General features: G+C 42.6%; 1 protein-coding gene across 4 annotated transcripts in view; it reads left to right on the forward strand.

The window, feature by feature from the left end:
• Window positions 1-16,007, forward strand: part of PDE11A (phosphodiesterase 11A) — a 222,690-nt gene extending 206,683 nt beyond the window's left edge. For 3 of the 4 annotated variants that reach the window (XM_054044025.1, XM_054044028.1, XM_054044027.1), the window contains exon 20: window positions 12,683-16,007. In XM_054044025.1, coding sequence (XP_053900000.1) covers window positions 12,683-12,841 — 159 coding nt within the window. In that variant the 3' untranslated portion in view covers window positions 12,842-16,007. Of the gene's footprint in view, window positions 1-1,619; window positions 4,152-12,682 lie in introns of those variants that run through there. The other variant, XM_054044026.1, reaches the window with a different exon arrangement.
• Window positions 16,008-23,026: the final 7,019 nt, after the last annotated feature.

The following is a 23,026-nucleotide window of genomic DNA, read 5'->3' on the forward strand; positions in this document are numbered from 1 at the left end:
CGGGGATTGCAGTGTTGTTCCTGTGATTTTTCCAGAAGTTAGTCATTGCAACACTCAATATTGCAACACATGAGTCCCTTTGTAGATCCAGGCCTTTGTGCCCTTCACAAGAAGGGAATCTTAAGGATCACAGACATGGTACTAAATCCGGATTCAACCTTTACTCAGCTACAATCCCCATTGAATTCAGTGAAAGTTTTGATGTGAGAAAAATTGAATTCAGGATTTGGATATCACCTGACAAAATGTGCTTCTGCACAGAATTTATTGTATGGGATGGTTTAAAAGACGTTTGCAAATATAGGGCCAAGTCTTGAATTCCTTACTAAGGTAAAATCTAAAACTGGTTGTATGCAGCCAAAACTGTGTTCATGAACATACATTTAAATTCCAACCAGCATTTTTGTTCAAATCATGTTTCTGTCTCTTATACTCATGAACATGTGTGTGTGAAGGGTTTTTTGTTTGTATGAATGTTTCTTTGTACACCTACCCACATTTGCTAGTGACAAAGGCTAGTTGTACATAGAGGAGAGTGCTCACTATTTTTGTTAGGGTTTTTTCCTACTTAAAAAGGTTAAATCATCCAATTAGTGAGGAAAAACACTCCCATGTGACTTAGTCAGCCAGGTAAACCCCACAAATAGTGAATAGCCTCCAGTCACAGTTTGGGAACAATCCATTGTCTGAAATGTGCTCACAATTTTTTAAAAAGCAAATGAATGAATGAATGAAAATCAAAACCTGTTTGTAAACAGAAAAAGGGATAGATCCTTCAGAAAATGTATATAAATGAATAATTTGATCAATGCTGACCAATTTTCATTTAAGTTAGTTTTGCCTAAGTACAGGTTTCTGAACTGGATTATTCCCTAGTGAGGGCTGAAAAGGATATCTTTCTAAAATTTCGGATAGGTGCTAGAGAATACCACAGAGAACTGGGCATTTGGAAGCATTCGTTTGTGACAGGTAAGTTGAGCACGGACATTGAAAGATTATGTGTCCATGCTTTCGGAGAGAGCCTGCCTGACACAGATGATTAAGGCATATAGTCTCAGCATGCAGTATGTGACACAATATAGACAAGGTCTGGCATAGATGGTGGCAGATTAAGTGACGGTTTCATTTTCTGCTGCGAATGTTGACATCCATGGGGCACTGCTGCTAAAACCTTTCAAGGCAGAGCAGCAGCTGCAGCAATGTCTGCTATGCTCACAGAAAAGTCTGCCTCAGGAAAAACTAGATCTGGATAATTACACTATGTGGCTATGCCAGAGGGTTTGGTAGCTAGGGATCAAATTGGGGGTAGGGGCTTCCACAAGGAAAGGGGGCTTCTGTGGTTCTTAAACTGGAGCAGAAGTACATGGTTCAGCTTCAGAGTCTTTTTGTTGGAGAGGTTGCCTAGGAATATTTCTACCAGCAACGAACCCAAACCAGATCAGCCAGTCCAACATCCCTTGAATTTTCAGGAAGTTCAGGTTCACATCTGATTTTTAAGGCTCTGGTTCATTTTCCAAGTTCTAGTAGTGGAATGGACATTGTTGGAGTATCTTCCCAACCTCATTCTCCTAAGCTAAGAATAATATGTTTATTTCTACTGTTTCAATTCTGGTGGATAGAGAAGAGGGAAGGAATGCAGTTCAGGATCAACATGGAGCACTATAGACGGGAAACCAGAAAAAAATAATCAAAGGAGTAAGTTGACAGGCACTTCCCCAGTTAAGTGATGCATTGTGAACAATGACTATGGGAAGTATGGTGCCAGAGACAATTTTTGAAGGGTCTGGGGCAAAATTGGTGAAGAAGAATTGCCTGCCCAACACTGTATCCATCTACACTGTTATGCATCAACTCTGGTGTCTAAGAATTTACAAATTTTTATTACAACTGACACAAAAAGATCTCAGTATCTCTGTCTTTCCTTCCCCCAGTCTCTTAGGTGGTATTTTGTTGTAAATATGTGATTTTAGTGGGGTTATTGAAGGAAAACTGGATCAAAGAAGTGGCACGTTACACTGCCACTGATCATGTGGGAATATTCAAGCTTTCAGAGACCATCTGGAGGAGGGAGAGACTCAGCCCTTCAAGGGACAGAATGCTTCATGTTGCTCCTCAAGCAACAATATAGTCAACAGAGCAGTGTTATTTACAGGCCACAAAGGAAACCCCATCCACTCCTCTGCTGGAATGACAAGTCAATAACAGTTTTTGAGAGAATGACTGAATAGGTGAAATAATATTGGGTGAAATGAAGTCACCGGGAGATCTGCCATTGACTTCAGTGGAGCCAGATTTCACACATTGAGTTCAGAGGCTTTTCAACATCACCTAAAAAAAAAAAAAAGGTGGTGAACTATTTGTGCAATTACACAATTTTCAGATAAGATGATGACAGAATTAGCTGGCCACTACACGGAAAAGGAATGAGTGGTGAATGAAGACGCATTTTCAGAGCAAAGGAAATGGATTGAAAAGTTGGCAAATAAGGTAGAAAAGACAACCAACAGAGTGAGTACAGCAAATCTGAAAGAAGATAAATGGATAATTTAACAGCAATTCAGTTTTCAAGAAAGACAAAGAACAAACTATATTGCATCAGAAAAGGACTAGAAATGATGATGGATGAAACACTTTTAAGCGTTGAACTCAACAGAATCACAGTTACCTGCAGAATTCCCCAGCTGAGGATAAATTTAAAGACCTAAATAAGGATATGACACTGATATGGATTAACGAGTTTTTCAAAATTTATTTAACGGCAAGGCAGAAGGCATTGATCGCTCCTCAAAACAAATGTTGAAAGGAAAGGGATAGAGTCATCTCATATTTTGCCCAAACTGTTAAAATATGTGGGATCAAGAGCAAAACCAGGAATTGCAGAACCAAATAAAACATTACATTGGTATTCCATCTTCTCATGGGAAAAGGAATATACTGATTCCTTGGTTTTATTAAGTTTTTATGAACAGATGGATTAGCAGTTTGCCTAGAAACTGTAGCAACACATCAATTGAGCTATTTCAATAGATTTCCAATCTCTCAGTCACATTTCTTCCCTTTGACAACAATTTTGACTCTGATCAGAGTACACTTTTCTACAAAGCACTTACATGTATAATATACTTTTTCTTTATTATAGCATATGGGTCATTTTTATCAATAAAAAAGTTTGTTTTATGAATCCATCCAGCCATAACTTTATTAGAAACAGATATTGCAGCATTATTTTTCATAGTGTACAGAATGTTTTGCTATCACCAGAAGGAAACTTTAATAACTGTTCAATGCAGAGGATGTTGCATATATTTTGTGTGCCATATCACCTCTCCTCAATTTGCTCCTGCACCATTCGGGGTCTCTACATCCAGGTGGATTCATTCCCTAGGGAGGGCAGGCACTGTGTTCTTCACTGCCCTCCTTTGGAAGTTTCATTGGAGATAGCAGCTGTAAATTATATTGGTAAATTATATTGGTAGGCTCCAGAAAACTTCACTGGCATCTTCTAGCTGCGCTAGCCACACACCTTCCGGGGCAAGATTTTGGGGGCTTAGCTCGTCCCTGATGGAGGAGGGAGAGACTCAGCCCTTCAAGGGACAGTTTTTCTACAACTGCAGCCTCCTCTTGTGGTGCACTTAACTCTTTTGGAGTTTTAAATCTGGATCTGACAACAGAAGCTGAAACAAAACAAAAGCATAAACAAAGCAAAGTTCTCACACAACTTCATAAAGAGGCTTCTGGAAGCTATTCAAACTGTTGTCCTTCATCTTCTGTAGCAAGGCTCCAGAAAACAGACTTCTTTTAGCAAGAGAGATTTGTTTATCAGTACTGTATGTAGCGATAGCAAACCAAGGGATGATTTTGGTTTTGCAGAACATCTTCTGTCAGACTAAAGCTGTGGGGGCTCAGCTGTAGGTCCCATTTTCCTCTGACCTCAAAATATTCAAGGAGTTTCAGATAAATGGTTCACCTTTGGCCCATATATTCTTTTATGAAAGCCACATCAGCAAAACTTGGGGTCCAATTCAGCTCTGTTGTGACCCCGTCGACTTTAGTAGAGCATCACATATTTCTACCTCATCTGAATTTCTCTCTATGGCTTTCTGGTCGCTAACTCTCCCTTCCAAAATCAGGAAGTTCCTACACAATAAAAATGAGTAATTAGAAATGAGTGGATTCCAAAGCAGAGTAAACACTGAGACCTATAACATTCTGACATGCTCAAAATAAAACAGAATTTTTGTGCTCTTATTGCATAGCTTGCTTTATAAATATTAGACCTGCAGCCATACTTCCTTGGGCTGCAATCTTGTCAAAGCTGATACATTAAGCAAAGTCAGAACTGGTCAATATTTAGATAGGAGCCTCCAATGAAAATCCTGGCACTTGCAGAAAATGGTAATTGTGATTCAGTAGGTGCCATTCTTTCCCTGACTCAGTTTGGCTTTTGGTGAGATGCTGAGTTTGATTTACACAGCACATTGGACTACCTGAGAGAGGTCTTCTCTCCCAAGCCACACTGCTCTGGGGACCCTTAAGGAAACAGTCGTCCTGAGATTTAAACTGTCTGGGAGCTGTTAGCTAAGTGCTCTTAGCAGAGGCTCCCCCACTCTGGAACTTACCTCACTAGTCTGACAGAGCTAATTTATTAACTGTTGGAGCACAGGGCAAGACCCCATCTCATACCATAGGCTTATGCCTGCAGTGATTGGATGTAGGGCTCCAGCGGAATGCTTATTTGGGCAAATGTATTTTTCCTTTGCAAGCTGTGTTTTATTAAATAATGTCCATGTGCCAGGAATTCATGTTTGGAGTTTTAGTAGTAAAGGACACAAACAGTTTAGTACGTTCTTTTAGCAGCAACTTCTATGATAGAAAACTCAGCACCCTTTCTGGTAACTTTGTCACCAGGAGACATTCCTTAAACACACTGACTGAGCTGCTGTCAAGGACCACAATGGTCCTGGTTCAATGCTCATCGCGTCTATATGGATATTGAACACAGGATAGATTCTGATCCTTTACTCATGCTGACTAGCATCTTCCTCCATCAGTAGCCCCATTGACATAGTCAGCAGGGATCAGATCTTCAGAGCATGAGGGTGCCATTATTACACAGCACAGAACACCACACTAAGGGTATGTCTGTACTGCAATGAGAGGTATGATTGCACAGGTGTGGGTATACCTGCACTAGCTTTAATTAAACTAGTATGGCAAAAATAGCAGTGAAAATGGAATGGCACTTGCCTGCCATGGCCCTGGCTACACGCTTGCATTGCCAGCCCACACTGAAGCCTGTCATCCATGTCTTCACTGCTAGCATAGGAGAACTTACTCAAGCTGCACTCACACCTCCACTTGCAGTGCAGGCATACCCTAATCTTTACGCCACCTCTGTAAGGTAGGCAAGATTTACTATCCACATTTTACAGATGGGGGAAATGGGGCAGCGGGGTTCATTAACCTGTCCTAGGCTGCAGAGGGAGTCAGTGTCAGCCAGGATAAAAAGTCAAGAAATCCTGTCCCTCGATTCTCCGCTCAGACTACTTGACTATATGCACCAGTTAGTAACAGGCAACATTTGTAACAGCTGCAGCACACTCTGTTAAAGCCAGTAGTATGCCAGTCAAAAACGTATCTAATCTTACCCTCTTTGATCCCAGGCATGCAACACTGTTTGCCATCCTCCCATTGATATCTTCCTGTTTGCCTTCATAGCCTTAACTCTGCCCTATTATGCATATCCATTATCACAAAGCATTATGACAGCTTCCATGACACAGTCACACACTATTTTTCAAGTAATAGAAGTCTTTGTCAGACTTTTTTTCTTACACCTTTGTCAGCTGCATCCTATAAAATGAACAGTGAATATATAGAGCTCCTGCCTCATTCACTATGCATCTTTTACATGAACTTTCCTTCTCTCTTTGTGTGGCCTATGCAGAGTAACAAAAAGATACTACAACTGAGGGAAAAAATTGTGCGATACAGTACCATTTGAGAAACAGTATTTAATCATATATTTAAAATCTACAATATATAGACACAGAAGGGAAGAGGTATATTTATACATGCCAATTTCACTCGTATTTCCTAATTTTTGAGTGCCTCCTAGATAGCCAACATGAATGTTTTCTTAACATTTTTGCAATGGAAGATGGAGACAAACAGCATTTACACTGGCTAGGATAACTTTATAAATATTAATCTTGTGGCCCAATCCTGCACCTGTTATTCATGTGACTAGACAATTAGATACCATTGACATCAGTAGGCCTACTTGTGTGCCTACAGGTTTCAGGTTGAAAGTTAGAAGTGGAAACCCCTTGCCAGTGTTGGATTCTCCTCATGCTTCAGAGCATAAGCTGATCACCAGCTGGGGGTCATAGAGAAATTTTCCTAGGGTACAAAGACGAACACAATAACAGGTGCATTATTGGTGGTTTGTGACTTTTTCTGAAGCATCCAATTTCATGCAGCTGTTGGGGACCAATCCTTTGTCAATGGGAAATTTGCATCAGTAGGAGCTGGACTGGATTTTATGAACATGGACACCAAATTAACTAGATCACTGGCATGGCAGTTCCTATGAGGAATAAATGAAAGAGAAGTGTTGCATGAAGAAACAGTACTTCAAGGGATTTTCATTCAGTAAAATGGAAAGTAAATTGTAGAACAAAGAGCCAGAGGTGTATAACCCTGATTGGGCTAGAGCCAAATAAACTTAAATAGCTTTAAGAATTAATTGGTGAATTAATTCAGATCATGGACAAATGGTATGAATGTAATGCAGTAAATGTTCAAGAACCTGCCAGGGAGGAGAGAAATGTGTTGCTTTTGAGATAATTTCCCAGAAGCTTCATAAAAGAAAAGTGATTAGAGGAATTTAATAAATAAAAGAGGGCCAGAAATATAGTAATCAAATGAGTTTTTAATTACATCTCAGGCACAAATAAAATCCAGTTTGTGTAGTTTGTATCAGAAAAATCCTAGTGAAATGCTTTGGTTACTGGAAAAAATAAAAGAAAAGCGAATTTCCATTGGAATTATAGTAGTAGTTTTAATTAAGAATAGATCAAAATAAAGAGGTCTCAAAGCCAAACTATACAATACAGAAGCAGTGTTTTAAACATCAAGTCGATGTCTGAATAAAGACATTTTATATACTCTGTGCAAAGTCAGCACTGTGGAGTATTTCTAACAAAGGGTAGCTTGATAAATGTGTAACACAAGCTAATGTTTTTTAAGATTACACTCCATATTCTGTAACTATTTATAAGAATTAATTGCCTGTGATGTAATAAGACTAAAAATCAAAGATCTGGTTTATTCTTTGTGAAATATTTCTTTTAATTTATATGACCCAATTTTAATATCCTTAGGAAATGTTAAGGAGTACATGAAGTATCCTAAAAGTATCCTTATCCTTGTTATTTAGTCTGTAAATCCCTGAGTTACTAGCCCTGTTAATATAGGGTTACCATACGTCCGGATTTTCCCGGACATGTCCGGCTTTTTGGGCTCCAAATCCCTGTCCGGGGGGAAAGCCCAAAAAGCCGGACATGTCCGGGAAAATCGGGGGGGGCCGGGCCGGGGGCTCGGGGGTCGGGCCGGAGGCTTGGGGGCCGGGCCGGGGGCTTGGGGGCCGAGCCGGGCCGGCGGAGCGGGGCCAGGCCGGGCCGGGGGCTCCGGGGCCGGGCCGGCGGTGTGGTGCCTGGCCGGGGGCTCCAGGGCCGGGCCGGCGGGGCCGGGCCAGGGGCTCCGGAGGGGCTGGGCCGGGGGCTCGGGGGCTCGGCCGGGGGCTCGGGGGCCGGGCCGGGGACTCGGGGGCCGGGCCGGCACCGGCGGCTCGGGGGCCGGGCCGGCGGTGCCAGGCTGGGCCGGGGTCTCGGGGGCCGGGCTGGCGGTGCCGGGGGCCGGGTTGGGGACCGGCGGTGCAGTGCCGGGGGGTGCTCGGCCGGGGGCCCGGGGGCCGGGCACCGCAGTGCTGGGCGGGCCGGGGGTGGTTGGCCGGGCCCGGGGCCAGCACCCCAGGGCCGGGGCCAGCCTGGGCTGCGCCTCCTCCCCCCACACTCCCCCTTACCTGCTTCAGGCTTCCCGCGACTCAAATGTTCGCGGGAAGCAGGGGAGGGGGCAGAGACTTTGGGGAGGGGGCGGAGTTGGGGCGGGGGCGGGGCCCTGTGGAGTGTCCTCCTTTGGGAGGCACAAAATATGGTAACCCTAGTTAATATACACTTAAATCCAAATTTATGAGCAATCCGTATCTCCACATAGGGAATCAAAAAGATGATCACAGTGCACAAAATATGTTGATTAACTTGTGATTCAAAAAGTATGGTTGGATCCATTCTTAGTACAGCTAGGGCCAATACTGTTTTCCCTTTTAGGAGCTAGGAGCAGGATTTCGTCCTTTAGGCTTAGCTTCGTCCATGTTAATGTACCCATCGGGACAGTGGAAACCCCAAGCAAAGGTACTGCACAGTACTTGTGGCAGCAGAATATCTTGGCCACGTATAATACGAGCAACTCCACCTTCATCAACCAGTATGAAGCCACCACTGAACTACCTTTGGTTTGCTACAGATAAGGATATTTTGCTACATAAGGATATTGACTGTGCAGCAGGCTGGGAAATGGACTGACTAGGGCCACAGAAAGCAAAGAACAGACCTGCCTTGGTTCTAGGACCCCCTTATCACCCATACTGTACAAGCTACAGGCATTCAGAGCAGACATGCTGGCTTAGAAGTGTTATTCTGACCAGGGGCAACAGACCTTGCACAACAGCAGGCCAGTACAGAGTCTGCCAGGAACTGAAGAACCACTATGAGGCAGTGTCACGTGGCCCTAGTTCCCAGTCTCCTACATCTCCTTTAAATTCACTGTAGGCAGATATACATTATCAGTGTAAATATCTGTGGCATGGGCAATGTGTAGATCGTTCTGTGCTTTCAGGTCACGAGGTCTGAGTGCAGAATGCTATATTCCTGCCTCACAACAGTTCAAAAGTGGTGATTTAAAAAAATATTTTATCAAAAATGTGCATTCATTTTCATCAAAATTTGGAAAATTAAAGACATTTCTGCCAGCTCTAGCCCTGTCTGTTGATGTACATCTGTGCAAGCATTGCCATCACCATGACAAGCTGACTGCTTTGCACAGGAAGTTCCTGGTGAACTGCCATCAGGGCCTTTATGTCTAATTGCCTCTGAATTCTGGAGGGGGTTGGCTGTCCACACCAGCAGTGAGTTTCTACCATAGATATTAAAGCTTATATTGGGCTGTATCACATAGGTTTGCAAAAATATATAGTGCTCTGAAATAAAGGGCTAAAACCATAGAGCTCAGAGGTGGGCTAGCTGCCACCAATAGAAACATTATTCATTTAAACTAGCTAAGTCCTAAAATGTTGTTACAAAGTAATGAAATGCCACTGTCAGGCAATAACATCTCTGGACGTTATTGGGAGACCACTTTAAGCCCTGTCTCTAACCCGTCCCACTGGGCTTCATATCTTACTCCATGGCAACTGCATAGTTGAAGCACTTCACAGTAGATTTACTCCATTCCCTAGACAAATCAATTAGTTACTTATGGTCTGATTTTGAAAAATGCTGATCACTTGCATTTCCTACTGAATCAACTGACATTGCAAGTGCTCAGCACATCTTAAAATCAGGCCATTGAACTTTAATTATCATGCAGGAACTCAATTAAAAAGCTACCAAGACTTAACTTCAGTAGCTAACCGAGTCCCCATGGCTTGCAGGGTACCCATATTAACCCACAATTCTGAACAATCTTCTGGGCTCCTGGGGCCATTTTAGCTGATTGCAGGTGAACATCTTGGTGATTTGGTTTAAATGACAGGATTAACAGCAAAAAATCCATTCCTACTCATCCCTCTATTTTTAAACATTCTGCATGCCTCTAAAATTAATATTTGTTGTCTGATCCTTCATTCTCCCTTCTCTCCCCATTCCTCCACCTTTTGCTTCACACTGCAAACATGCCCTTTACATTCCATCACAGAAAGCAGCCTATTCAACCTGCTAGTAGATTGTTAATGAAAAGGGCTGCACAAAGAGCGATTACTCTTCCTTTATCTGAAATCTAGCACATCTGACCAATGCAGGGCTCCATACACTTCAGACTTAGGAGGCATACTGCTTTGTCCAGTGCTGCCTGGAATCTCCATAGCAGGCATTCTGCTTTGCCCATTCTTCTCTATGGCCCCCTCTTTGGAAATAGTGTCAGAGCCAGGGCACAAATGGTGACTTCTCAAGCATACATACATAGTGCCAAAGTAAAGGTTTTCGGTTAAAAGGAAAATATACCTCTCTAGTAATCTTCCTGTGAAGGTCTACCATGGCTATGTCATTTGCGGCCTGATCCAAAATCCACTCAAGTCAATGGAAAAATTCCCACTGACTTCAGGTCAAGCCCTGTGTAAGGCTGTTGGTTTCAATGAGACTAGAAAAAGCTTTATTCAAGTTGCTATACACATTCTTTATTTGACTATGTGCAGCTAACGTGAGTGTTATGTGAACTTCTAAACTCAGCTGAGCGGTGATGCGGCTCCAGCCTTGGAAAGCACATGCGGGTGCTGACAGTTGCTGACTGTGATGGGTTGCTTACCCACATAACCTGAAATCTAAGCTCCCCCATCATCAAGGGGATCAGAGGCTCGTTCATGTGAAACCCATGAACTCTTTTCAACTTTGTGCATCTTGTCATTTAACTAATAAGCCTCCTATTCATAGCTACCAGCAACCAAGGGACTGATCCTGCAACCCTTACCCTTCTGAGTAGCCCCAGGGATATCAATGGCATGGCTCACAGGAGTAAAGGAAGACTAAACTATTTGTGTTGCCAACTTGCATGATATTACTGTCTCATTATATTTGGTGTTTTACTTAGAGCCCCAGCAGATGGAGACAAGTGATTATGTGAGACTCTTGGCTTTCATTTCAAACAAAAAGTCAGGGTGAGATTCTATGCTGAGCTTCTAAGGGTATGTCTTTAGCCCAGGGGAAGGCAAACTTTTTGGCCCAAGGGCCACATCTAGATACAGAAATTGTACGGCGGACCATGAATGGTCACGAAATTGGGGGTTGGAGTGGGTGAGAGCTCCGGCTGGGGGTGTGGGCTCTGGGGTGGGGCCAGAAATGAGTTCAGGGTGCAGGAGGGGGCTCCAGGCTGGGGCAGGGTGTTGAGGTGCAGGGGGGATGAGGGCTCTGGCTAGGGGCTCTGGGGTGGGGCTGAGGATGAGGTGTTTGGGGTGCAGGAGGATGCTCCGGGCTGGGACTGAGGGGTTTGGAGGGCAGGAGGGGGAATCAAGGCTGGGGCAAGAGGTTGGGGCATGGGAGGAGGTCAATGGTGTAGGCTCCTGGTGGTGCTTACCTCAAGCAGCTCCCAGAAGCAGCAGCATGCCCTGCCTCCAGCTCCTATGCGAAGGCACGGCCAGGTGACTCTGCGCACTGCTCTGTCCACAGATGCTGCCCCTGCAGTTCCCATTGGCCATGGTTCCCAGCCAATGGGAGCTGTGGGGGGGGGCACTTAGGGCAGGGGAGCATGCAGAGCCCCCTGGCTGTCCCTATGCATAGGAGCCAGAAGGGGGATATGCTTCTGCTTCTGGGAGCCGCATGGATTGGGGCAAGCTCCCGACCCTGCTCCCCAGCTGGAGCAGGGCAAGCCCCAGACTCCACTGTGGGAGCCTGAGGGCCGGATTAAAACGTCTGACAGGCTGGATGCGGCCCGTAGTTTGCCCACCCCTGCACTAGCCCCAGGAGCAGCCCAGGATCAGTAGGATGCATATAAACCATTCCTTTGATCTGCGAGCCGCTTAGGGTACGACTAACCTGCAAAAAAAGGTGTGTGCTTACCCCAGGGTAGCTAACCCACATTCTCTAACCCAGCTTTAAATAGCAGTAAAGGCACAGGAACTTGACTTTTTACTCCGGTTAGCAATTTGAGTTCAACCCCAGGCTCTCCTATAGGCTTTAACTCGAGCTGCTAAGCCCAGTGGCCATGTCTTCACTGCTCTTTTAACCAGAGTTAGCTAACCCAAGTTAAGAACATACCCTAAGTGACTCAGCACAGAACTCTCAGCTCCAGGAACTACAGGGGCCTTTAGCAGCCTTCCCAAGTTACTCTACAGGTCACATTGCTGCCTGGAATCTCCATAGCACTGCATGCTGCGGCCCTGCTCCCACACATACCCTATATACACCTGGGAATTGTGAAAGGGTCCTTGAGAGAAAGTCTTATGGCTGTCTGCCCCAGTGCCTACACTGGAAAACATTTCCCTTGTCTGCATACAGGACTTTTCGAGCTGTTGTACTGGGTAAAGGAGCAGTGTAAAGAGGCTGGAGTGGGGGTGAGGACGTCACCCTAAGTTTCTAGCCCTCATGACTGTGGAGGGAAGTTTGAAAATGTAACCTGACTACAGCCTGAAAGCTCAAACCCAGAAGACAAATAAAAAAGAACCTAAAATGTATTGTTTAAAATGTTTTGATTTTTAAGCCAAACTCATGATTTTTGAATGTTTGGGGCTGTCAATACTGGTGCAGCTAACAGGTTCCCTTTATCCAATTGTTCCCTGTATGTTGGATCAGAGAATCAGAAATATTGTCAGTATTTATTTGGTTTTTTTTCTCTTCCTTTTTTAATCTTTCAGTCTCTAGTGAAGGTGAATGTGAAACTGAAGCCCATGTTGGACTCTGTGGCAGTAAACAGGGGTAAATGGGAGGAGCTGCACCAGAAAACACTTCTCTCCCAGACAGTACCCTCCTCCTCATCTTCCAGCTTTACTTTGTCTCTTGAAGACATACATTAAGCCTGCAAATGTCAGCTGCTGTTATGATGACAGATGTCTGAAAGGCAGAATTGTAAGCTTAGTCACATCATTTTTAAAAAATGCTTCCACAGACATGATTAATTGATTGGCTGTAATTTTGCTGGCCATGGCTTTTACGTAGGAGTTCAGTTGGTCTGAAAAGAAGGCCTGTAATAAGATGATGCTGATATCTGGAGTCACATGGAAGATACAGCACAAGAAGCAGTCATTCAGCTCCACCACATTTCAACTGTTGCTGTAATAAAAACCAAAACACACACACACACACCAGACTGAAATACAAGAACTTACAGCTTAATAAAACTAATAATACAGAGCAGACTTGGAATGCACATTTATCAATGCATATGCAAGGAGCTGCAGGAAAACAGAATAGTGTGTAATTACTTTGTTGTTTTGCATATTTTCAGTATTTGTTATGAACCAATTATGCCTGCTTTTGTAATGTTTCTCTCATTCTTCCTTCCTCTTTTATGCTTGAGTGTTCTGAAAAGCCTGCTTTGTATTCTACAGAAGTATTTTTTTACAACAAAGCTTCTTAGTGATTGATCAGGGCCTTTAGAATTGCCTGTCTTTGCTACATTTAAAAACAAACTTTATTATCTTTAAAAATACCAACCTGTCCCAGCTCCCTTAAGATATTCATATTAACAATGCAGTGAATTACTTTGCAGGTGGAAATTCGTATAAAGGCAAAAATTATTGCATGGTAATTTGAGTTCATTTTTTTAGAAATACTATTTTAAAGCATTCATTTTTTTAAGTTGCACTGTCCCCCAAGGAAAGGACTAATGGCCTTTAATGAAAATAGGATAAAAAGGCAATGTATTTCCTTGTACTAGAGAATCTGCATTGAAGAATTTACTATGGATGTGTCTTTCTGATATAATTTTCAACAGAGATGAATATTTTGACTATTACACATAAGAAATGGCGGGGGGCAATAGAGTACCATCACACTGGATATTGACTACCTCTTATTTCTCTTATCATCTCTTTTACCCTATTACAGCTAGCAGAAAGCAAATCCAAGGTCACATATCTGATAAACAGTTGCAAATAAAATTTTAATCAATTGTGATAGATCAAGAATTCAAACATGTCTAGTTCTCAGTGACCACACTAGCACAAGAAAGTTGGCCTCTTCCAGTTAGTGCAGAGATCCTTGGCAAAACAGTTCTGTAATCTGAGACTGCTTGCTCTATTCCAAGCACCTGAATACAAGAGGACACATGATAGAATGCTTCCCACCTTTAGGGCTTCTTAAGCATGAAACTGCCCTATTGAGGAAAAAAGAGAGTTACTATGGTCATCAGTTATTGGAGACCATGACAATGTCATTTTGAAACTAGGAATGCCTACCACTAGGTAAAAACAGCATAATAAAGTAAAGCCAGATTCTGATCTCTTTTACCCTGGTGTCAAACCAGAATAACTCCTCTAACTTCAGTGGAGATACTCTGGATTTTCATTGGTATAACTGAAATCAGAATTACGCATAGGACCAGATTTTCTAAAGAGCCAAGTACCATCCTTTCCTACCTAGGCACCTAAATCAGGTGGGCACTGAGCACTTTTGAAAATCTGACCATCACTACCTAATTGACAATTTTAAAAAAGATGTCCATTTATTAAAATACTTTGTACGACTTATAATTTGTGTAGACATTAGAATGCCTCTAGATTCCAGAACCACTGCAAGAAAATCTAGTGATCTAAACTACTGAACCATATCATGTTTGCTACCAAAGAGAAGGGGGGGGGGGGGAAATCTATGCTATACAGAGATGAATACCTGCACTGTATGAACTTGTTTCTGTTACCTCTCCACCTCCTCACTCCTTCCCCAGTAATGAAAAAGCTGTGATAGTCTGCTGTAAACCTGTATAAAACTTATTTATAGAATATTCGCTTTATGGGAAAAGCAGAGACCATAACTGACTTGGTACTGCTGGCAGCTATACATAGCTTTCCTGAATTTTGATATTGCATATTGGTAAGTGTACCATAATTTAAAGTACATATCCTATAGCTTCCTCCAAGGTTGAGTTTTCTCTCATTTCCTTTCCTTTTTACTGGCTTCAGTGCACTGTTGCCCATAGCAACACCCACTGGCAGTGATGGGAATTCAACACTGCTGCAACCTGACATACAGTTAAGGCCTTAACAGTGTCAACCATCAATCAAATGGCTATTTGTAATTGCCTCCATCTATTTCTCCTGTCTTGTTGTATCTTTTCTATTGTGGGTCAAAATTCAGAAACTGCTGACTAATGCAATGGTTCTATTCCTCCACAACAAGAAAGCAAATGAAAAAGTGTAACAAGATCCTCATCAAATTCTCCTTTCAAACACATTGATGCAATTCTGTTGAAATGAGTAGGGTTGTACCTACTGGTGGAAGTGAGAACAGAATTTGACCACTAGTGTTTTTAAGATTGAAATACTAAAGTCTTGAGGGGAAAAAATTATCTTATCACTAAAGTTTTCACACTTTTAGCTCAAAATCCTGGCAACACATTTGCATTTTTTCAGAAATGGGGGAAGATTCAATACTGGTTCTCAAACTTAAGATGGTGTCAGGGACCTTTTTCACTGTGTGTCAGCTTCATTTATAAAGGTTTTGGTGTTTGTTGGTTGGTACAAAAACAGGTTTTCTAGAGAAACTGAAACTTTGCCTGAACTTAAATCTGTTTTGTAAGCTTATTCTAGGAAAAAATTGCAAGAGAGATCACTGAAAAGTGTAGAATAAGGGCCAAATCCTGCAGTCCAGGCTCAGTTCCCTGTCCTTCACAGGTGCAGAGATCCAGCTGGATTCCACTGCAAAAGTGGGAGGAGCAGATGGGGGAGGGAAGGCTTGTAGGGAGTGTATATCCCTTACCTGTTCGCAATGACACAGGGAATCTATGGGGGTCAACAGGGGTTTAGCAGGACACAGGTGGGGCAGAGGATGATCGATTGGTACCCAGAAAGGAGAGCTACTGTCAGTACTCCCTCTAATTTTTCTCACACATGTGCAGAATGAATTTTGTTATGTACAGCAATATGTAGGTGATGTGTCACACATCACCTTCATAGTGGTGCACATAACAAAATTCATGGGGTGGGGCCGAGGGGTTCGGAGTGGGCTCAGGGCTATGGCAGAGGTTTGGGGTGTGTGTGTGGGGGGTGAGGGCTCCAGGTGGGGGGTGGGGCTGGGGATGAGAGGTTTGGGGTGGAGGGTGGTCCAGGGCTACGGCAGGGAAAGAGGACTCCCCCCAGCTCTCTCTCCCCGGAGCAGCACCTGGGCTGGAGGGGGGCGGGGGGAAGGACTCGTCTCCCCACCATGGCACCTCCGGGGCTGTGGGATAGGCACCCCTCCCCCATCCGCAGCATGTCTGGGTTTGGGCTGGGAGAGGGACCCCCTCCCCCCGGCAGGTCCGGGCCAGGGCTGGATTCAGGCCATCCCTCCCCCAGCCACAGCAGGTCCCAGCCAGGGCTGGGTTTGGGCCGCCTCTCCTCTGGCTGCGGCAAGTCCCAGCCAGGGCTGGGTTCAGGCCGGTCCTTCCCCTGGCGGGGCTGGGGCGCCCCTCCCCCGGCTGCAACAGGTCCGGGGCTGAGTTGGAGCTGGAGGAGGGGCGTCCTGGCCACGGCAGGTCTGGGTGGGGCTGGGTTCAGGCTGCCCCTCACCCGGCAGCTTAGGGGCTGGGCTAGGTTGGGGCCAGGGGATGGGCGCCTCTCCCCTGACCACGGCAGGTTCCCTGAGCGGTGCTAAATAGGCTGCTGCACGGCCGTGCAGCTTACAGGGAACTTCGGCTACTATAGCCTTGCTCAGCCCATTCCCCAGCCTTCCTATGGAGACTCCCACCCACAGCTCAGTAGCCACACCGGGCAGTGAGAGTTCTCAGTCATTTGTCCCCATCTTCAATGACAATTTTGCCAAAGTAAAGACTATGATTTGCCTATAAAGTATTTGTGGCCCATAACAACAAGGTGCTGAACACCCTTAATTCATGTTAAAGTCAGTGGGAGCTATGGATGCTTAATTCCTCCCAGGAGGTGCTTAGCAGGATCTGGGCTCTGGCCCACGGTTATTTACAAAAGTTGGAATGTGTTGGTTAGTAGGATTTGTGCCCATCAAATAAAGAAATGATAAATTATACTGTAGATGAGTATATTCCATTTTAGCTCAGGTATTCATTGTCACTGGAAAAGCAGCTGCATTTTCTGGCCTGGTGACCTTCTTAACCTACTTCTAGTGCACTGCATGTTTATGAACATGCCTAATTATCAACAAAGCCAATACTAGTATTCACAAAACACTTTTGAAAACTGCAGCCAGCAGTGCCTGATATAAAAAATAATTAGCAGGATTTAGACAGTTCACTAGTTCATGCTAATATAAATAAGAACGTTTCAATATACATACCAAATGTGTTAGTGGGCCTTTAGTAAAATTAAGGAATTTCTAGGTATAGCTAGATATTTTGTGTATTTATTAAAATTTTAGGACTAGCTTTAAGGTTTCATGATTACATAAAACATCTGTCAGAACAAAATTAACAGAAGGCACTTCAGGTGCTCAGAGTATCAGGAAATGGGAAGTAAGAAAATGATACTGGCCTTGCTCAAAGAACATATTAAAATTATCTGGATTGGTTCTACCAAACAATGAACAGAACAAGATGTAAATTAGCTAAAATAAAGGGGTCCAGAAGTTATCATCAGTGATGTCCTATTGAATTTGACAATTCTGGGATACGTTCGATATATTACCTGTTACCTTTTCCTTCTCAGTTTTGGATTATGAACCTTTTGGATTTAATTTTTAGTTTATGAGCATGTTGGACATTGCATCTTTCAACTCTATGGGAAATACTGTTGTAAACAATCGATCCGTCTGTGTGAGACACATTATACACTTGAACAGACATATAAAATGTATTTTTTCTACAGTAAATGGAGTCTATGTACTGTAAAAATGCATAACTTGGGATTGAAATAGTGTCCTTTCTGTTTCCTATTGTAATTCCATTTCCCTCATTGTTTTGCTTTAGTTTTTGTCAAATAATTCTGATTCAACTTTTAAAAAAAAGCATGTTTTTGAAATGGATAAATTGGTTTTATTTGTCTCACTATTAATTAATAAATCACTTTAATGCTATCCTGTAATTTCATTCTTTTTCAGTGAGGCCTATCTAATTATCAGGGCCTCATCTACTAATTACTCATTCACACAGAAAGAGTAGAAGCACTAAAAACATCTTTGAGGGGTTAAAATTTCATTTTTTGAAACACAAACCTGCAGACCTTATTCATGGGAGCAATCCTTAATTTCATTGAGTTGCTCCAAATTTACACTGTTATGACCAAATGCAGAATCCGGCCCCTGACTTCAATGGGACTGTTTACGGGTGGAAGGATTACTCACACTAGTAAGGGTCTTTGGTTTGCGATTCTTGGGATGATGTGCCATTATCCAGAAGAAACGGTACATCTACTTAGCCATTTCTATAACCCATGTCTTTTAAATTAATTTAAAAAGTTCTAAAAATATGTTTATTTTGCTCAATAAGGGCTTTGGAAATTACCATCAAATTCTTGTATGACACACAAATATCTTGCTTCATCTCAGGCCCTGCTATTTATGGGCTCTGTTGTGTTGAAAAGGGTATGTCTCAGGTCCAAAAAGGGACAAGATATTAATAAAACCCTGATTTATTGTTACAACATTAAACATTTAGGTGTCGTCTGGGTTTTGTGTCATGTTATGCTGGCTCACTGTGGTGGTTGCTCCAATAACTAGAAATCTTTAACCTTTTATTCAAGATACAGAAAAAGGAGGAAAGAGTTAAAGCATTTGAAATATTAAGTAAAGCTTTCAACAATATATCTTAATCCCTTTAGCTGCAGAGAGTCTTTATCCGGGGAAAAATCCATTTGACAGTCTTTCAGACTGTATTAACTGCCCTTTTTAGGGAAAAGAGAAGTTAGCTGAGATAGTCTGAAGCAATTGTTGGAGAAGTCTGATCCCATTTCTGTGAAGACAAAACACGCATTAAAAGGGACAGAAAATAACAGCAAAGATAGAAGATGCAACTTCTGTCTTTGGTGCCAACTCTCACTTGAAGCTTGCTGCTGGAGAAACATGGGCATAACAAATGGTTTTATGAGCTTCTCTGAGACCTGACCGACTTGTACCAGCCTCAGACTGATTAAGACACTGCTTTTATCTGCCTCACTGGTCGCAGTCTCAACTCAGCATTGCAAACGCCGCAGTCTTGGCCAGCTAACCCAGACTGTTATTAAACAGAAGGCAAAAGGAGAAAGATAGGAAAGAGAAAAAATAAGGTAGGAAAGGGAAAAAAAGACATACAAGAGAGGGAGTCAGGAAACCAAGTCTCACAGTCTAGGTGTGGTTTACTTTAGACTTAGCCAAAGCCACTGTAGCAATGTCATTAGTTCCCTCTATCTGGCCCAGTCTGATCAGGACACCTTTCAGGATCAGAACAATGAAGGCCAAACAGTATTGTTATGGTGGATCCTGGGATCTCAGGAGACAGTGGGGATGGCAGCCATGATAGTAAAGTTTGCTCCTTCTATTCTATTATATGAGTCAACAGTGTAATACTCTTGCAAAAAAAGCAAATATAATTCTGGGATGCATTAGGAGTGTTGTGAGCAAGACATGAGAAGTAATTCTTCCACTCTGCTCCGTGCTGATATAGCCTCAACTGGAGTATTGTGTCCAGTTCTGGTAGCCACATTTCAAGAAAGATGTGGACAAAGTGGAGAAAGTCCAGAGGAGAGCAACAAAACTGACTGAAGGTCTAGAAAACACAACCTATGAGGAAAGATTGAAAAACTTGAATTTGTTTAGTCTGGAGACGAGATGACTGAAGGGGGGGACATTATAACAATTTTCAAGTTGTTACAAGGAGGAGGAAGAAAAAATTTTCTTGTTAACCTCTGAGATTAGGACAAGAAGCAAGGGGCTTAAATTGCAGCAAGGGAGGTTTAGGTTGGACATTAGGAAAAACTTCCTAACAAGGTAGTTAAGCACTGTAATAAACTGCCTAGGGAGGTTGTGGAATCTCCATCATTGGAGGTTCTAAAGAGCAGGCTGGACAAACATTTCAGGGATGGTCAAGACAATACTTAGTCCCCTGCACTCATGGTAGGACTGAACTAGAAGACCTCTTGAGGTCTCTTCCAATCCTATGATTCCTGCCATATTTGCTCCAAAGTCTCTTTTTCAAGGACCTCAAGGAGCTAATGAATGGCATGACAGCCCCTGATTATTTTGTCTACCAATTAGGTAGAATTTCTGACACACTGATTTTGGTCCATTAATTTCTGATTCTATTCTCGTTTTGTTTACCAGTTATGATCTTACCAAAATCCTTGGGTGATATCAGCATACCCACTTCTTTGGATTAATTCATTCAGTCTTCCCATCTCCCTTTTGTATCTTTTTCTATCAATATTTATTGTTATAGGTGATTTTAACATTTGATGAACTTTCACACTTTCCTACAACTACACTCACAATTGAGGTAGGGTTGCTAGATGCAATTACTACAACAGACCCATCTCCTTTCTGTATCTGTGGGGCTCCATGATTCTAAAAAGCACTGGGAGCAAAAAAAGGCTGTTCAAGTGCTTTTTGGCTTCATCTTCTCTTCTCCACTCCCCAAAAAAATCCCACAGGGATTGCCCTGCTGCGTTGTTTTAGATTGTACCACTTCTTATTCCATGTGCAAAACACTCCAGGCTCCCCTTTAAATTTAGGTGCAGCCACAACTTGAGGAGCTGGAAGAACCAGGCCGGCAGCAGAGTAGAGGTGAAGATGCCCCTTGCATCATGTGGTTCTGCTGACGTCTGTGCATTCAAGTAGCAGAACCCATGGCTTTTTCAAGAAGTGGGTGAGAGGAAGAGTCAGGGTGGACTGATTTAAATCAAGGTAATTTAAATCACCAAGTGGAAAGCTTTGATTTAAATCATTTATTTAAATGAACTTTTCCATTGATACTTCAGTTGTTTTCTAAAGAAAAGTGCATTCTTATTGGTAGATACAACTATTAAAACATACTGATTTACAACTAAGTAGCCTTAACACTAGATTCAGTACATCTTTTTGCGCCCTAGGAGGATACACTATAATTATATAGCTTAATATTTTCATCTTCTTCTTAATTGTACACTTTTAGTATGTCAGAAAAAGGTGAATAATATATGGCTTATTTCCTAGATAATTAACTTTTTGCTCATGATTTGTGCAGATAAAATCTATTTTTATTAAACAAAAGTACCTTCCATGTTTGGGGTACATAAACTTCTCTTATCAACATGTTCCACGTTTCCAACTAAATGATTTATTAAACAGAGGGATTAAGTGTAGTCAGTGAATTAAACTGATTATTTCAGGTCAGTCTGGGAAAATTTTCAATATGCCTAAGTAAAAGTGCCTGGAGCTTAAGGTTATACACGCCTAAGTCTCTTGAAAATGAGACAGTCTCCTAAATTACTTAATCTCCTATGATGCCATATTCATAAAGCTAGACCTCAAAGTTAAATATTCCCCCCCAGATTCTTTATTTAAAAAGAAAAGCAGTCTTTAACTCTAACTCAGACTATTTATAGTGACTCCTAGGCTCAGCATGTTTATATTTTATTTAAATGTATTATGTATAAGTAATTTAACATATTTGGTATTAAACTCAGATTGCATTTTAAACAGAAATTATTTATTTAAACAGACATTTTATTATTTTTTTAAAAAGAAAAAAATTTAAATAAACAAAAAATCCAATTTAAATAAATAAAAAACCCCACTGATTTGTATCCAACCTGAAGTCATGACATTTACTTTTCCACCTACTAGAGAAAAGGCTCCAGTATTTAGAACTGCATAAATTTATCCAGGCTGTCGGGCATTTTTTACTGGCCAAATTCTGCTATGTAGATGGGTGCAATTCCTGTTAAAGTCAGTAGCAGCTGCAGCTGTGTAGCAGAGAATTCAACCCATGGGACTAGATCCACAAAGGACTTGAGTGCCTAACTCCAAAAACACAGATCCTCAAAACCTCTGTTCAGCTGCCGTCTAACCCTATAGGCATCTAAAGTCACTAGGCACCTAAATCTCCATCGGTGGGCACACACAAAGTTCCCTAAGGCACTGGAGAGCTCCTCAAACTAGGCATTCCCTGCGCTGATCCAGTAGACATTGCCAGAGGCTGCCTAAGAGCACACCTACCGAACTGGATACTGCCCAGATCATAGTGATGGTGGTCATATACCTTATATCCACTGCCCTAACTACCGGACTCTAAGGTATTCTGGGAATGGGAATCTCTCCTGTTGAAGCTGTTCTGCTTTGTATGGAATACTTAAATATTCACTGGCGTAGGGACTGGAAACAGGATCTCCCAGGAGAGTGCACTAATCGCTGTCCATAGTCATTCTCACTGTCTCTCTAGCCCAATGAATATTATTTTATGCAAGTGGAACAGCTTCAGTAGAAGAGAGATTGACCTCACAATACCCCATAGCCTCCGCACTGCTCCAAATGAGAGAGAGAGAGCATGTGTGTATTTGACCCAGAGTCTCGCACATGGGGAGAATGAGGCTCCTCCTCAGTTTTTGTTTTTTGGAAAAAGGGTTAACCTTGCTTAAGCACTCAGGAGACAGTTCAGGGCTGTGAATCCTGAGCAGAGATCATCATCTCCCTCCAGCCCAGAATTAAGCACCTAGATCCTTCTGAGGGAGAGGGAAGCCTCGGCCCTGCATCTCTCCTAGGCATTTTCTACTGGCTATCTTAGGCAGCTTCCTGCCCAGTTTGCTGGCTTCTGTGAATCCCATTTTGAGATACCCAACTCTCCCTATGCAATGCATAGGGATCCTGGGCACCTAAGCTGTGGCTGAGGATTCCACTGGGCAGCAGGGCACTTCACGATAGGTCTGCAATGCTCAGCTAAGTCTCCTTTGTGGATCTAGAAAGACCCTAGTGTCTTTAGCAATAAATTGTGCCTATTTTACAAGAGCAAACTGGTCAAACTACCAACAGCATTTGTTAGGTGGGTCCTTCGATTTTTTTTATTCCACCAGTTGTGTGAGCTGGAAACCTGAACTTTATCAAGATCATACTTTCTTACTTAGAAATGTAATTTTAAAAATATCATCATT

This window comes from Malaclemys terrapin, chromosome 11 (assembly GCF_027887155.1).
Source record: "Malaclemys terrapin pileata isolate rMalTer1 chromosome 11, rMalTer1.hap1, whole genome shotgun sequence".
NCBI lineage: Eukaryota > Metazoa > Chordata > Testudines > Emydidae > Malaclemys > Malaclemys terrapin.